General features: G+C 33.8%; 1 protein-coding gene across 1 annotated transcript in view; it reads left to right on the top strand.

Moving 5' to 3' along the window:
• The window catches only part of ABCA5 (ATP binding cassette subfamily A member 5), an 81,595-nt gene that overhangs the window by 24,873 nt on the left and 41,189 nt on the right, over positions 1–15,533 (top strand). The window contains exons 5-11 of the mRNA XM_044921733.1: positions 138–226; positions 1,917–2,146; positions 3,767–3,908; positions 5,035–5,223; positions 6,673–6,820; positions 9,969–10,137; positions 11,244–11,302. Coding sequence (XP_044777668.1) covers positions 138–226; positions 1,917–2,146; positions 3,767–3,908; positions 5,035–5,223; positions 6,673–6,820; positions 9,969–10,137; positions 11,244–11,302 — 1,026 coding nt within the window. The remainder of the gene's footprint in view (positions 1–137; positions 227–1,916; positions 2,147–3,766; positions 3,909–5,034; positions 5,224–6,672; positions 6,821–9,968; positions 10,138–11,243; positions 11,303–15,533) is intronic.

Raw genomic sequence — 15,533 nt, 5'->3', positions numbered from 1 at the left:
CAAAGGGCAATTGCTTATTCTTCGATCCTATGGAGATTGATTAATTATATTGCTTTAGTAACCCTCCATATGTTATCTTTAAAAGAAAGCACTTACATGTTGTGCAAATACTTATGTCTCACATTTTGTCCCCATAGCTGGCTGTTCAACATCATGTGAGGCTGCTCAGTACTGGACCTCAGGGTTCACAGTTTTACAAGCATCCATAGATGCTGCCATTATACAGGTAATATGATGAAGGAAATAAAGCCGAACCATATATATTTTTTAAAGATTTTATTTATTTATTTGAGAGAGAGAAAAAGCCAAACCATATTTTAACAATATGCCCTAAGTCTTTACAGTTAGGATTTGGTTTGTCTACTGTCAGATGTACAGAATACATATTACAGCTCCTTTAAGAAAAACATTGAGGAAGAAGTCATGTTTTCTGATTTAATATTTTTCAGACCCCACTTTTATTTGTTGGTTTCTAAACATGTGAACTTAGCATTCCATATATCTGTCTTGTTGTATCTGTGTTGACCACAGGTAATATTTATGAAAGATGTATATTTACAGACTTTCCCCTTGAATAAAAATAAGTTAAAGAAAGTGCGAATTTTTATTATGTTAATCATAGTAGGAGATTTCATTTTTATATAATAAATATTTATAACTTATTTGCCAAGCATCATTTCTTTTCTTTTTTTAAAGTTTTTATTTATTTATTCATGAGAGACAGAGAGGGAGAAGCAGGCTCCCTGTGGAGCAGGGAGCCCGATGTGGGGCTTGATCTCAGGACCCTGGGATCATGACCTGAGCCGAAGGCAGACGCTTAACTGACTGAACCACCCAGGTGCCTGCCAAGCATTGCTTCTAAGTGATATACTAATATGAATCCATTTAATTTGTAGCAACCATATGAGATTTGTGCAATTGCTGTCTCAATTTAAAAATGAAACTGAAGCACGGGAAGATTAAGTGACTTTCCAAAATTCAGTTAATTAGTGGCAAAGCTAATTCAAACTATGGCTTTTTGGCTCCCAAGTTTGTGTTTTAAACTGTACTGCCACTAGGATTGTGTATAACTTATAATCTAAAGACATGCTTAGATCTTACTGAGTGTCTCACATTTTAGTGGAAAAGAACAGGAGACCTTGAATAGGAGACAGGTTATTAGACTGCTATGTAGTAAACTGACTACAGTCATAATGCTTTACTCGACAGGGTTGTTGTAAGAACCAAATGATAGTATAGGATTGTCTTACATACTCTTACAAGATGGTATAAATGTATTAATATTACCCAAATTCAATAATATAGAAGTTTAAGGTAAAGACAGTGAAGTATAGAATCTATCACATTGAGACTATTATACTACTTATTTGTGTTTTGGCCAAAGACCTTAGCCATCCACAGCCCAGACCACACTGGATGGATAGACAGAGCCAGATCTTATTTTAGACAAGATAGAAGTATCATATGGCATAAAGTTTTATTATTCTGTCTATACATGCTGCATATATAGCTTTTAAAACAATAGAACATACTATTGAAAAGATTTTTTTAAAGAGAGTCTTTCATGGCACTAATAATCATTCCTTAATTCCTCAATTTTACAAATGCGTATTTTTGTTCAGATGTATATAATAGTCTGCTTAAGATGATAGTTATTCAATATAATTATCTTCGACAAGTTATTTCCTCAAAATTTACAGACTTCCCAACTACAGACTTTATGGTATGCTTCCAGAATGAATAAAAGCAATAATGTATGCTATATCATGATACTGGGGTCAGTCACTTCATTTCAGGTGTGGTTTTTGAGGATTGTATTTGTAATGGGTTCATACTAAATTTGGGGTTGTAATTGTCACATTTTATTGGGGGTCACTATCAGAATTAAATTCATTGATTGTATTTTCCAATTCTAGCTAAAGACCAATGTTTCCTTTTGGAAGGAACTGGAGTCAACAAAAGCTGTCATTATGGGAGAAACTGCTGTGGTTGAGATAGATACCTTTCCCCGAGGAGTAATTTTAATATACCTAGTTATAGCATTTTCACCATTTGGATATTTTTTGGCAATTCATATCGTAGCAGAGAAAGAGAAAAAGTTAAAGGAGTTTTTAAAGATAATGGGACTTCATGATACTGCCTTTTGGTATGTTATTAAAAGTTTATTACTTAGTGTGATTAATAATTATATTAAGTATAAAGATCTTCAGTGTTGTAATTTTGTTATTTGCTCAATTTGAGGAGGTGCTGATCCTGTTTACTTACAATGATTACCTTTGTCTTTCTTGGAGTATGAGACTAGGCAACAAGCTTTAGCAATATTTTGGCTTTTTTTTCCTTCTTTTACCATAAGGGAAGTGGGATTTGGAAAACTGATACTGATATATTATGTTTAAATTCTTTTTCACATTTTGTCTTAATCGATGAGGTGTGTTCTATGTATTTCAGTGTATAGAACATTTGAGATCTTGGAAAGTTAGAAATTAATTGTGTGTTATAGTCTTCCCCCAGTATCATAGCATATGCATGTTATTAAAAATTTAATTAAAATGATTGAAGTTCGCATAGGTGGTATATGGGATTTTCCCCACCTGGGAAAAAAGTTATTTGTATGAATTAAGATGAAAATAACAAAATAATTTATAGAGAAACAAATTTGAAAAATGTTTTCACAAGTGAGCTTTCATGTGTCATCATTTTTACATAATGATGATTTTATAGAGACATGCATTTTTATAAATAATTTTGAGTGAATTTTCCTTACTTTTCCCACTGTGTAGTAGGAAAATTTATTTTGACCTCACTTTGGGGGGAAAGTTAATACTGTGCATGTGATTTGCTATTATAGTCCATTTTACAAAATTTTATTCCATTTAGCCCAATGCAGCAATTAATTATAACACTTTAGTAATGGCACTTTACATAATGGGTTCATTGTGTATAATGTATTTTCTTTGCATGTTTTTTTTTTTCCTGTCATTTGAGTAGTGATTGGTTTTTAAGTTGCATTAAATTATTAAAGTGCTTTGTGAGGAAGTGGTAGTTGGAAGCATTTAGGCAAATCAATTTCTTAGTGCCTCAGTTTTGCCTCTGTAAAATGATGGAGTCAGTTTTGGTAATGTAGGTATCTTTTAGTTCTATTTCACTGCTTTTATGGTAGCACACATTAAATCATGATCTGCTTACATTAAACAAACAAACAGACCTGAGTACTGTAGCAATTCCATTGAACTCTGATTTGGGAAGAAATTTTGAGTAAATATAGTGAGTCCGTTGTTGATCTTGATCTTACATGTAGTAAGTATGTTGTTGATTAGTGATTGTGTTGATTAGTTGATTAGTGTTGTTTTAAAAGAGGTACCAAAAGCTGTCAGAGGTTTAATTATAGCTCAGGCCATAAGAAAATTGTCATTAAACTCTTTGTATTTTAAGAAAATCAGTAATGTTGTACACCTTTAAACTTTTGAGACTATTAGATTTAAATTAGTCATGAATTGCTATTAATTTGTAAAGTTTTTTTTGACTCTTAAGAAGATAATCACTGTTTTATCTCATGTCAGATTATATTTTTACCTCTAACTTAACTAATGTATTTTTAATTAGTTATAAGAGCATTAATTTTCAGTAAATGAGCATACACAGGAAAGAATAAACTTGATTTTAAGAATAAAATTGCTAAAATAAAGCTGATGTTTTGTTTGAAATGATTTTTTAATTGTTAAAGCCTATGCATTTAACCATAAATGTGTTTATATTCTCATTTTAGGCTTTCCTGGGTTCTTCTTTATACAAGCTTGATTTTTCTTATGTCCCTTCTTATGGCAGTCATTGCAACAGCTTCTTCGTTATTCCCTCAAAGTAGCTGCGTTGTGATATTTCTACTTTTTTTCCTGTATGGGTTATCGTCTGTGAGTATTTTAACTTGAATGGGAATAAAAAACTGTCAAAGTAGTTGATTAATATAGCAAAGTATTATCTTTGGTTAACTTGCAGTTGATTTGTTACTAGGTTACTGATAAATGAATTATATGTGGCATTGTACCTCAGGTAATCTGGATTGCTCTGTGGCCTGGTTACATTGCTACTTTTGTAAATTTATCTTGGATGTGTACCTGGCAGAAAATTGTGTGTGGAGCAAAACAAATTTTCTGGACTGTATTAGTGAAATAAGTAGACTCAATGGATTTTATTGCTTTAGGGTTCATGGGATTGTCATTCAACTAAATAATGTATTTATTTTTAAAGTTATTTTCAGGAAAGGTACAAAATAGTCTCAAATTTAACTTGTTTTCATATAATGTATTTCACATACAATTTCTGAGTCTTTTACTATCTTCATATAATCAAATTATGTGTATAATTAAGATGGTCTAGTACTAGACTTTTTTCAAACCCTTTGTTTTCATGAAATCCTGACTATTTCAAGTTAATGTATGTTATAGGGTGATGATTTATAAAGGTATGCCTTTGTAGATGCAGCCCTTGGGCAGTGTTGCCATGCATTGGGTATATTGGCTGAATGCAGGCTTTGTTTCCAGGGGTTCCGGTTTTCATTTTGATTGGCTTATGTGCCCATGCTATACCAGTTAAATTTTTGATGATCACCCTTGCTCTTTAACATGATAATTTACAAACAACTCAGACTTCTGTATACAGTTCCCTGATTTCGTATCTTATTAACACATTGAGTTTCAAAGATAGGTTCTCTGTTTAAAAGCTGGTTGGTTTATTGTTTCGTTCACATATGTATACATTTAACTGCAGAAACATGTGACTGCTTATGGTTTCTATAGTGTAGAGGTAATTATGTTTGCCTATATATAAATTATAGTTTTTAATGTTTGTCATCTTAAATTTTGTTACGTATTTATCATGACTTACATGAAAATAAAATACCATAGATAGCATTTAGAAAGTATTTCAATGAATGTATTTTCCAATGAAAATAACTTGTTTTTTCAAAAGCAGAATTAATTTTATTTTCATACCAATGTATATGAACAGTGCATTAACCTTAATATTTATATTTTACAGATATTTTTTGCTTTAATGCTGACACCTCTTTTTAAAAAATCAAAACATGTGGGAATAGTTGAATTTTTAGTCACTGTGGCTTTTGGATTTGTTGGCCTTTTGATAGTCTTCATGGAAAGTTTTCCCAAATCATTAGTGTGGCTTTTCAGTCCTTTCTGTCAGTGTACTTTTTTGATTGGTATTGCACAGGTAGGTAATATATTTATCTTGCTTTCACTAAATATTTTTTCTCTTCAGTTCCATGCGGCCTGTTATACTACAATGCATACTACCTTGGATTTGCAAAGAAATTATTTTAAAACGTCCACATGAGAAAGGAATGCTATTTGAATACTGGAGTACATTTTATCTGGGTTTTATTTACATTTTCTCCATTTCTAGTTTTTCATTTATATGATCTGTTTATAAGTTTTCTACTCTGTGTGTTAGTATGTCTCAGTAATCTATTTCACTGCAATAACTCAGTTTGTTAGAAGTTGTTGTTTTAAGCATCAGGTAATCTGGATTGCTCTATGGCCTGGTTACATTGCTGCTTTTGTAAATTTATCTTGGATGTGTACCTGGCAGAAAATTGTGTGTGGAGCAAAACAAATTTTCTGGACTGTATTAGTGAAATAAGTAGACTCAGTGGATTTTATTGCTTTAGGGTTCATGGGATTGTCATTCAACTAAATAATATATTTATTTATTTTTAAAGTTTTTATTTGATTTTTATTAGTCTTTACAGGGGCAGTCAGGTTCTAAGGGAAAAATTTTTAAGAGAAACTACTTTATATAATAGAACATCAATTTGGTTAATGTATAAAGAAAAAATGTAATTACTAATGTAAGAGATGATTCATGTTGACTAGATAGAATATTCTGATTTGTGAGATCTAAGACACATTGTTTATGAGCATTGAGTTAAACAAGTTTTAATTATGTTGGACCTAAGAACTGTTGTTTATACATTTTAAGAGTCCACTGAGTTCTCCTTCACTTAGAGAGGTAGAATTATAGATTCATGTTTTGTTGGTTGTGAGAGGGACTTCCGTGTTTATTTAACCCATCTTCATTTCATGGATGAGGAGACTGAGATCCAGAGTGGTGTGGTTAAAGTTTATTCACCTAATGGCAGATCTGGGATCTAAATAAGGCCTCAGCCTCTAGTATATTTCTTTCTGCTCTCTCACATATATCTACTATGAAAATGTAGTAATAGTTGTGTTAATTATTCAGAATACCCTCTCCCTTTGCAGCATTGAAAGGATGCTGATCATAATTTTATCCTCTAATACTTAATTTGTTTGACTTCCATGTGGACCATTTGTTTGCACCAGTTAATATTAACAGCATACTTTATTGTTATTTCATTTGATAGTCCTTGCCTTAGAATTAAAAGCCCCAGGAGTGGATATATATTAGTTTTAGAAACATAACATTAAAAAGATTGAAATGGATTGTTGTGATAAACTTATATTTTGATAAAGTTTCTGTTGTTTTCCTTGTAAATTCATAGTACTAATTTGGCAGATTGTTTAATCTGTTAAAAGGCCCAGTTTGGTTACCACCAATCTGGATATAATGAGTAACTCTAGTGTTAGCTTTTAGTTATTTTTATCATTTTTATATAATAAAGTTGGTATTTCTATTTTTCAGGTCATGCACTTAGAAGATTTTAATGAAGGTGCTTTATTTTCTAATTTGACTGAAGGCCCATATCCTCTAATTATTACTATTGTCATGCTAGCACTTAATAGTATATTCTATGTCCTCTTGGCTGTCTATCTTGATCAAGTCATTCCAGGTATGCAGGTAGTTATTGGATTTTACTTGAAAGATTTTTAGTTTTTTTGCTCACATAGAGTCAACTTAATTTAAATTTTTTTTTCTAGCCACAGTACCCTAAGTCATATTTGTTGTCCAAGCTTTTAACTTAATTTTAAATAAGTATATATTGTACCTGTATCTTAACCACTAGTGAACATAAGGAGATTCTGTTAAAATGAGAGCAGTTTGCTTTGAAAACATTAAGTCTCTAACTGAATTTATCTCTGTCCTTCCCTCTGTCCTGTCCCTGTTTTAAAACTGTTTTCTTGGCTAAAGTATTTCACTATTTTATCCTCTAAGGTACAAAACTATGAAGTCATCTTGTAACTCCTACCATTCTCCTTATCTGTTGTGCATGTCTAACCAACTCCTGTAGATTCAAAATATTATTAAAATATCTAACACTCCCTTGACTTTCCCCTTTGAGTTCCTCATTATACTTTTGTCTGTGTTCAGACCTGCACTTATATGGTAACTACTAGACACAAGTGGCTTTTAAAATTTAAATTAATTAGAATTAATTAAATTAACAGTCCATATCCTTGGTAGCACAAGTCACCTTCCGACTGCTCAGTGGCCACATGTGACCATTACCGTATTGTACAGTACAGATAGAGGACATTTCCATCACTGCAGAGGGAGAGGTTGGGCAGCACTCGTTTACACCATTGTAATACCTTTATTCTCATTACCTGCCTTCAGTCCATGTAAAACTTCACCATTCCCTTTAATCAAGTTATTCACCTGCTCAGAAATCACCTCGCTGGGTGTATCCTGGTGCATTAAATAGAAACTCCTTATGTATTAATATCCTTCACAATACTTTTATATATTTAATCCCTTATTTTCACTCTGTCCCTCCATATTGTATTCTGTATTCATCCTATTTACCTATTTAAACACAGCTCCAGTATATCAGTTAGATTGTTTTTAGTTATTCTTAACAGAAAACTGTTTTAATTGGCTTAAACAAGTAGGAAATCGATTGTTTTACTTAAAAGGAAGTCCAGAGATAGGATAGACTCCGAGTTGGTTGTCTTGCTCAACTGTGTGTCATCAGGGACCCACTTTCTCCATGCTTTGGCCACCTGTGTCTGAGTCTGGCAGGTTTGCTCTCTTCTTGGCTGCAGTGGTATGCTTCTTTGTTCATGTCCAGGGGAAGAGGGAGGGTGACTCTCTCCCCCACCTAAAATCTTTGCTTTTGTCTGATTGGTTACATGCTTACAGCTGGAGCAGTAAACCAGAGAGTACCACATACTGATTAGATCAGTTAGGATCTTCTCTGTAGTTGGGATCAGATCAGATGTGGCCATCTAGAAGAGGAGTAGATGTTTAAAAAAATGGGAAGTGTCAGTGTTTGGGGGGAAAGAGGTGAAAATGGATATATACTGTGTGAGCAACCATCACTGTCTATCATGTCTAAGTCTTCAATGCCTGTCCTGTTGCTGTGTTACTCTCCTGATTTTAAAAAGTCTTCTCCATGAACTATATCCACTTTTCTAAGTATTAAATACTAGCTGTTTTCAAAGACTAAGATGAGACTCATTTAAGCCTTCAGGACAGATTCCCTATCTAGGTATAAACTTCTCCTCTTTTGAACTGTTATGAGTACCATGCATGACATGCTTTGTGTTCTGCATTGTGTTCTAGCCACTGTTATATATATCTGTGTAGCCATAAAGATGTAAGTTCCTTTAGAATGGAAAATGCATTTCACTCACCTTTTTTTTTTATTTTTCTTTTTTTTTAAATTTTATTATGTTAATCACAATACATTACATCATTAGTTTTTGATTCAGTGTTCCATGATTCATTGTTTGAGTATAACACCCAGTGCTCCATGCAGAACGTGCCCTCTTTAATACACATCACCAGGCTAACCCATCCCCCCACCCCCCTCCCCTCTAGAACCCTCAGTTTGTTTCTCAGAGTCCATCATCTCTTATGGTTCGTCTCCCCCTCCGATTTCCGCTCCTTCATTTTTCCCTTCCTACTATCTTCTTCTTCTTCTTTTTTTTTTTAGCATATAATGTATTATTTGTTTCAGAGGTATAGGTCTGTGATTCAACAGTCTTGCACAATTCACAGCGCTCACCAATGTCTATCACCATACCCTCCCCAATGTCTATCACCCAGCCACCCTATCCCTCCCACCCCCCACCACTCCAGCAACCCTCAGTTTGTTCCCTGAGATTAAGAATTCCTCATATCAGTGAGGTCATATGATACATGTCTTTCTCTGATTGACTTATTTCGCTCAGCATAATACCCTCCAGTTCCATCCACGTCGTTGCAAATGGCAAGATCTCATTCCTTTTGATGGCTGCATAATATTCCATTGTATACATATACCACATCTTCTTTATCCATTCATCTGTCGATGGACATCTTGGCTCTTTCCATAGTACGGCTATTGTGGACATTGCTGCTATAAACATCAGGGTGCACGTACCCTTTCGGATCCCTAGCTTTGTATCTTTGGGGTAAATACCCAGTAGTACAATTGCTTGGTTGTAGGGTAGCTCTATTTTCAACTTTTTGAGGAACCTCCATACTGTTTTCCAGAGTGGCTGCACCAGCTTGCATTCCCACCAACAGTGTAGGAGGGTTCCCCTTTCTCCGCATCCCCGCCAACATCTGTCGTTTCCTGACTTGTTAATTTAGCCATTCTGACTGGTGTGAGGTGGTATCTCATTGAGGTTTTGATTTGGATTTCCCTGATGCCGAGCGATGTTGAGCACTTTTTCATGTATCTGTGGGTCATTTGGATGTCTTCTTTGGAAAAATGTCTGTTCATGTCTTCTGCGCATTTCTTGATTGGATTACTTGTTCTTTGGGTGTTGAGTTTGATAAGTTCTTTATAGATTTTGGATACTAGCCCTTTATCTGATATGTCATTTGCAGCATTTCACTCACCTTTATATTCTCATTCACTCTGAGTATCTTAGACTGTTTGTGGACTGGAATTATTTGTCAATAAAAACATATTTTTCACCCAATGCTGATTTAATACTTTTTATGTAAACATTAGATCTAGGTCATAAGTTTCACATACTGCTTTTATGATTCAAAACCTGGTTTTTAGAAATGATTTGTTATGATAATTAAGTTTTTTTGTTTTTCAGGGGAATTTGGCTTACGGAGATCATCTTTATATTTTCTAAAGCCATCATATTGGTCAAAGAGCAAAAGAAATTATAAGGAGTTATCAGAGGGCAATGTTAATGGGAATATCAGTTTTAATGAAATTGTTGAGCCTGTTTCTTCAGAATTTATGGGAAAAGAAGCCATAAGGTATCATTTAATCTTTGGTAGTCTGGGTATAAGAAGTATTGATGGAAGCTGCTACATTTAAATCCTGTTTTTTTAAAAATGTATATAAGTATTATATCTTAAGAGATTTGGTACACATCTCATGATTTTTAAAACAGTATTAATATGAACTGGGTTCTTTTAAGTTCTTATTTTCTTTGTAACAATTTAGAATAAGGTGCTAGGTTTGAAATTTTATGTTTCAATGGAAATTTTTTAAAGTAATAAAACCTATTATTTTACAATTAAGCTGTTTTCAAATTTGCTCCATTATGTAGATTGAAACAGAATAAATATTAACTTTATAATTTTATTCAGGCTACATTGTCTATATTGTCCTTTGTTAATTTCATAGGCCTTTGGGTATTGTGAGGTAATTAAAGTATCAGTTTAATTTCTGTGAACCAAAGAAATTCACTACTGTGCCTTGCTAGATCAGTCAAAACCAAATTTAAAAAATAACAGGAAAAAGAAAGAGAAAAGAAATAAAAGAAAAATGGAAGAAGTAGTGTTTTTCAAATTAAGAGAAATACATAAAAGCAAGAGAGAGCGAAATACTTAAAATGTAATAAGTGGGTTAATGGTCTGCCTTCTCAAGGGCAAATTTTAAACTGGTTAACGAAACCATTAATTCTTTAAAAAGTTATTTAAGACATTTAAAGTGGAATGAGAGAACCACTTCACATTTATAGATAGTTTGAAGTGTGTGCTGATGTGAAATATAGCATTTGATTTTTAATCTCCCTTAACTGATGTCACAAGTATTTGATAAATTATAAATAGAAAAGTATCAAAGATGAAAAGAAATCTATAAATTGCTTGGGCCAAATGCTTTATTTTTAGAAGTTGGCTTGTTATGAAAAATGAATGAATAACACTTAAAATGGAGAGGAGTACTATATACTTCTGTGGTTTCTTTAAAATAATTTTATAATTATCGTCAGCTCTCTTAGGTTTATTGTTTTAGTAGAAAGGTACTTTATTATTATTCCTATTAAATATGACAGCTTTGATGAAAATATTATATATGGAAACACACATCCTTATAATTTACTTTAAAAACTTAAGTAGAAAATGGTGTTTTTCAGAATCAGTGGTATTCAGAAGACATACAGAAAGAAAGGTGAAAATGTGGAGGCTTTGAGAAGTAAGTAGCTTTCCTTGTATCAGTACATAATTGTAAAGTGCAAATCGGAAAACAGTTTGCATAGTTTGTGGGAAATTTAAAGTTCTTTATCACAATGTTCTCTTTCTTTTAGGGGAACTTTCATTTATGTAATTAATACTCATAATAAAATTAATGACATCAAAATAGTAAAAGGAAAAAGTAGTATCTATTAAAGATGAAAAATATTCAACTATTGGGGCGCCTGGGTGGCTCAGTTGGTTAAGCATCTGCCTTCAACTCAGGTTGTGATCCCAGGGTCCTGGGATCAAGTCCCGCATCGAGCTCCCTGCTTGGTGGGGAGCCTACGTTTCCCTCTCCCTCTTCCCCTCCCTCTGCTCATGCTCTCTCTCTCATGAATAAAATCTTTAAAAAAAAAAAGTATTCAACTATTTGAATAAGTCTGTTTCCTTTTTTGATTTATTATTATGCATGTATATATATGTTATTTTTTTCCCTTTTGACCTAGCACAGGGTTTCTCGGTGTCAGTACAGTACTACTGACATTTTTAGTCTGATAATTATTTGCTGTGGAAACTATTCTGAGATTTGTGGACTGTTAACAATGTGGTTAGGATTCTTCAGAAGGAATAGAATAGATACTCATACAGACACAGAAACACATACAGACAGACAGCAGGTGACCTGGAGAGATAGGGGAAGGAGGGAATGAAGAGGTTATTTTTAAGAAATTGGTTCACATGATTGTGGGGCCCCACAAGTCTGAAATCTGTAGGGCAGAATGGCAGCTTGGAAACTGAGGCCAGAGTTGAAGTTGCAGTCTTGGTTCCAAAATTCATAGGATAGGCTGGCAGGCTGGAAACTCAGGAAATCTATGCTACAGTATTGAGGCAGAATTCTGTCTTCTCAGGGAAACCTGTTTTTGCTCTGTAGGCCCTCAGCTGATAAGATACGGTTCACCAGTATTATGGAGGCATCCAAATTGGAGAGGAAGCAATGAAACTTTATTTGCAGTTCCTAAGAGTGTCCATTTAAAAAATCCGAAGAGATTTACAAAAAAGTTAGTGGAAATAAAAAGTGAATTTAGCAAAGGGGACAGGATATAAGATAAATATGGAAAAATCAATTATATTCCTATATACTACTAAAAAGTTAAAATTAAAAATAATATATCTCTTAGTATCTAAAAATATATTTATAGATAAATCTGACAAAAGTTGTAACAGGATTGTACCCTGAAAAATAAAAAAAACATTGCTGAAAGAAATTGAATATGTAAATAAGTAGAGATACTGTGTTCATGGGTAAGAAGACTCAATGTTAGATGTCAACTTTCCTCAAATTTCAATAGATTCAGACACAATTAAAAATCCCATTAGACGCTTTTTTGTAGATTTTGACAAACTGACTCTAAAATTTACGTGAAAATGCAAATGACCTAGAATACTCAAAACCCCTTTGAAAAAGAACAAAGTTGGAGAACTAGTATTACCTTGTTTCAAGACTTCATATAAATGTTCCATTTATCAAGGCAGTGTAATTTTGGTATAAAACGACAGAAAAATAGATCAGTGAATCAGAACAGAGAGCACAGAAGTAGGCCCATATATATATGAATAGCTGATTTTTAACAGAGGTGCAAAGATAACCTCCTAGAGAAAAGATGGACTTTTAAACAAATGCTGTTGAAACAATTAGGTAAAGTGAGCATTGGTCTATCCTGGGCACCATATACAAAAACTAACTGCAAAATGAGTCATACACCTAAATGTAAAACCTTAAGCTATAAAACTTCAAAAAGAGCAGAACATAGGAGAAATGCTTTGAAACCTTCGGTTCGACGAAAATTTCTCAGATATGGCACCGTAAAATAACTAATGGATAAATTGGGCTATAAAAATTAAAAAGACTTCTCTTCTTTGTAAGACCCTGTTAAGGGGGAATGAAAAGACAAACTGCAGACCTGGGAGAAATAGTTGTAAGTCATATATATCTGATCAAGGACTTTGATCCAGAATATATAAAGATTTCTCAAAACTCAGTAATAAGAAACAACCCAATTAATGGGTAGAGTATTTGAATAGACTCTTTGCCAAAGAAGATATAAGGATAGCACATAAGCACATGAAAAGATGTCCAACATTATTACTTATTAGGGAAATGCAAATTAAAACCTACATATTTAGTAGAATGATTTAAATTATTATTTTCTATATGTTATGCTATGCTCATCACACACGTAGCTACCATCTGTCCCCACACAGCACTGTAGAATAATTAAAATTGGAAAAGGCTGATCATACCAAGTGTTGGTGAAGATGTGCGGCTAGAACTCATGCGCTGCTGGAGGGAATGTCAGGTGGCACAACTATTTTGGAAAATAGTTTGACAGCTTTTGAAAAAGTTAAATATACACCTATATCTAGCCATTTTACTTCTAGGTATTTGGCCAAGAGCATAATTTTATAATAAGACTTACATATGAATATTCATTGTAACCTTATTTGTTAGACAAAATCTGAGAACAACCTAAATGTCTTATCAGTAGGTGAGTACACAAACCCAACTGTGGTATACCCATACAATGCAATGCTATTCAGCAAAAAAAGGGAATGAATTCTTGATACATGCTACAACATGGATGAATCTCAAAATAATTCTGTTAAGTGAAAGAAGCCAGAAATAAAATAGTAATAGCATATGATTAAATTTGTATAAAATTATAGAAGAGGCAGAACTAGTCTTTAGTGAAAAAAGGCAGATCAGTGATTATCTGGAGATGCGTAAAGGTGGGTAGAACAGGCAGAAGGGGAAGACATTTTATTTTTATTATTATTATTTTTTAAAGATTTTATTTGTCAGAGAGCGAGCGAGAGAGAGCACAAGCATGGGCAGCAGCAGGTAGAGGGAAAGGAGGCTCCCTGATGAGCAAGGAGCCTGATGTGGGACTCAATCCCAGGACCCTGGGATCATGACCCAAGCCGAAGGCAGACACTTAACCAACTGAGCCACCCAGGTGCCCGGGAGAGACATTTTAAAGCAGCACTTTTTGTGGAGATGGATATGTTCATTATCTTGATAGTGGTGATGGTTTTATGGTTATATACACATGTCAGATTAGCAGATTGTTTGACATATGTACAGTTTATTGTTTGTCAACCATATCTCAGTAGTTATCTTAAAAATTAAGCGACTCTGGGTTGTGAGATCGAGCCCTGCATTGGGCTCTGCTCTGGGCGTGGAGTCTGCTTAAGATTCTCTCTCTCCCTCTGCCCACCACCCCCCTCTAAAAAAAAAAAATTAAACCAAGTGATTATAAATTTGTGGTTTAACTTCTGAACTCTTTTGTTCCACTGGTCTGTTTATCTATCCTTGCTTCTAACTATTTTAACTATCATAGCTGTATAGTTAGTCTTGATAACTTTAAATATTGTATTTTGGGCACTTTGCATTCTCATGTAAAGAATTACATGGAAGTGCATTAGAATCAGTTTATAAGTTTTCAGCACTGTGTCTCTTTTGGTGAGTTATTTTCAAAGGATTTGTTCATTTAAATTGCCAAATTGATTGTTATAGGTTGTTCATAATAATCTCTTCTTACCTTTTTAATGTCTGTAGAGGCTGTAATGATGTTCCCTCTCTTCATTTAGTAATTTGTGATTATTTTTTTCATTTGCTTTACAGTGGGTTTGTCAATTTTATTAATCTTTCAAGGAATCAACTTTTGACTTTGATGGTTTTCTTTTTTTAAAAGATTTTATTTATTTGAGACAGAGAGAGTGAGGAGTGAGAGGGAGAACATGAGTTGGGGGGGAGCTGGGTAGAAGGAGAGGGGAGAATCTAAGCAGACTCTGCACTGAGCACAGAGCCTATCACGGGGCTTGATCTCACAATCCTGAGGTCATGACCTGAGCCAAAACCAGGAGTCAGACAATTAAATGACTGAGCCACCCAGGTGACCCTGACTTTGTTAGTTTTCTTTATCATTTATTTGCTTTGTAGTTTATTGAGCTGCGTTACTCTCTTTGTTATTTCTGTATTACTACATTCTTTGGGTTTAATTTGTTCTCCTTTTCCTAGCTTCTCGGTATGGAATCATTTATCTATTTCTGCTCTAACCATTAAGCTTTAGCCACCCTAATGCTCAGTGGCTGAAGGCATCCCTTATTTTACTATGGCTAAGGAATCTCCAGTTTGCCTGGACAGTTCTTCAGTCAGTTCATGGATTATCTGGGATTGGATGGTGGTCTGG

Source organism: Neomonachus schauinslandi, chromosome 15, assembly GCF_002201575.2.
Source record: "Neomonachus schauinslandi chromosome 15, ASM220157v2, whole genome shotgun sequence".
Taxonomy (NCBI): Eukaryota; Metazoa; Chordata; class Mammalia; order Carnivora; family Phocidae; genus Neomonachus; species Neomonachus schauinslandi.
The sequence above is the reverse complement of the archived record's forward strand: the minus strand, read 5'-3'. Positions and strand labels throughout refer to the sequence as shown.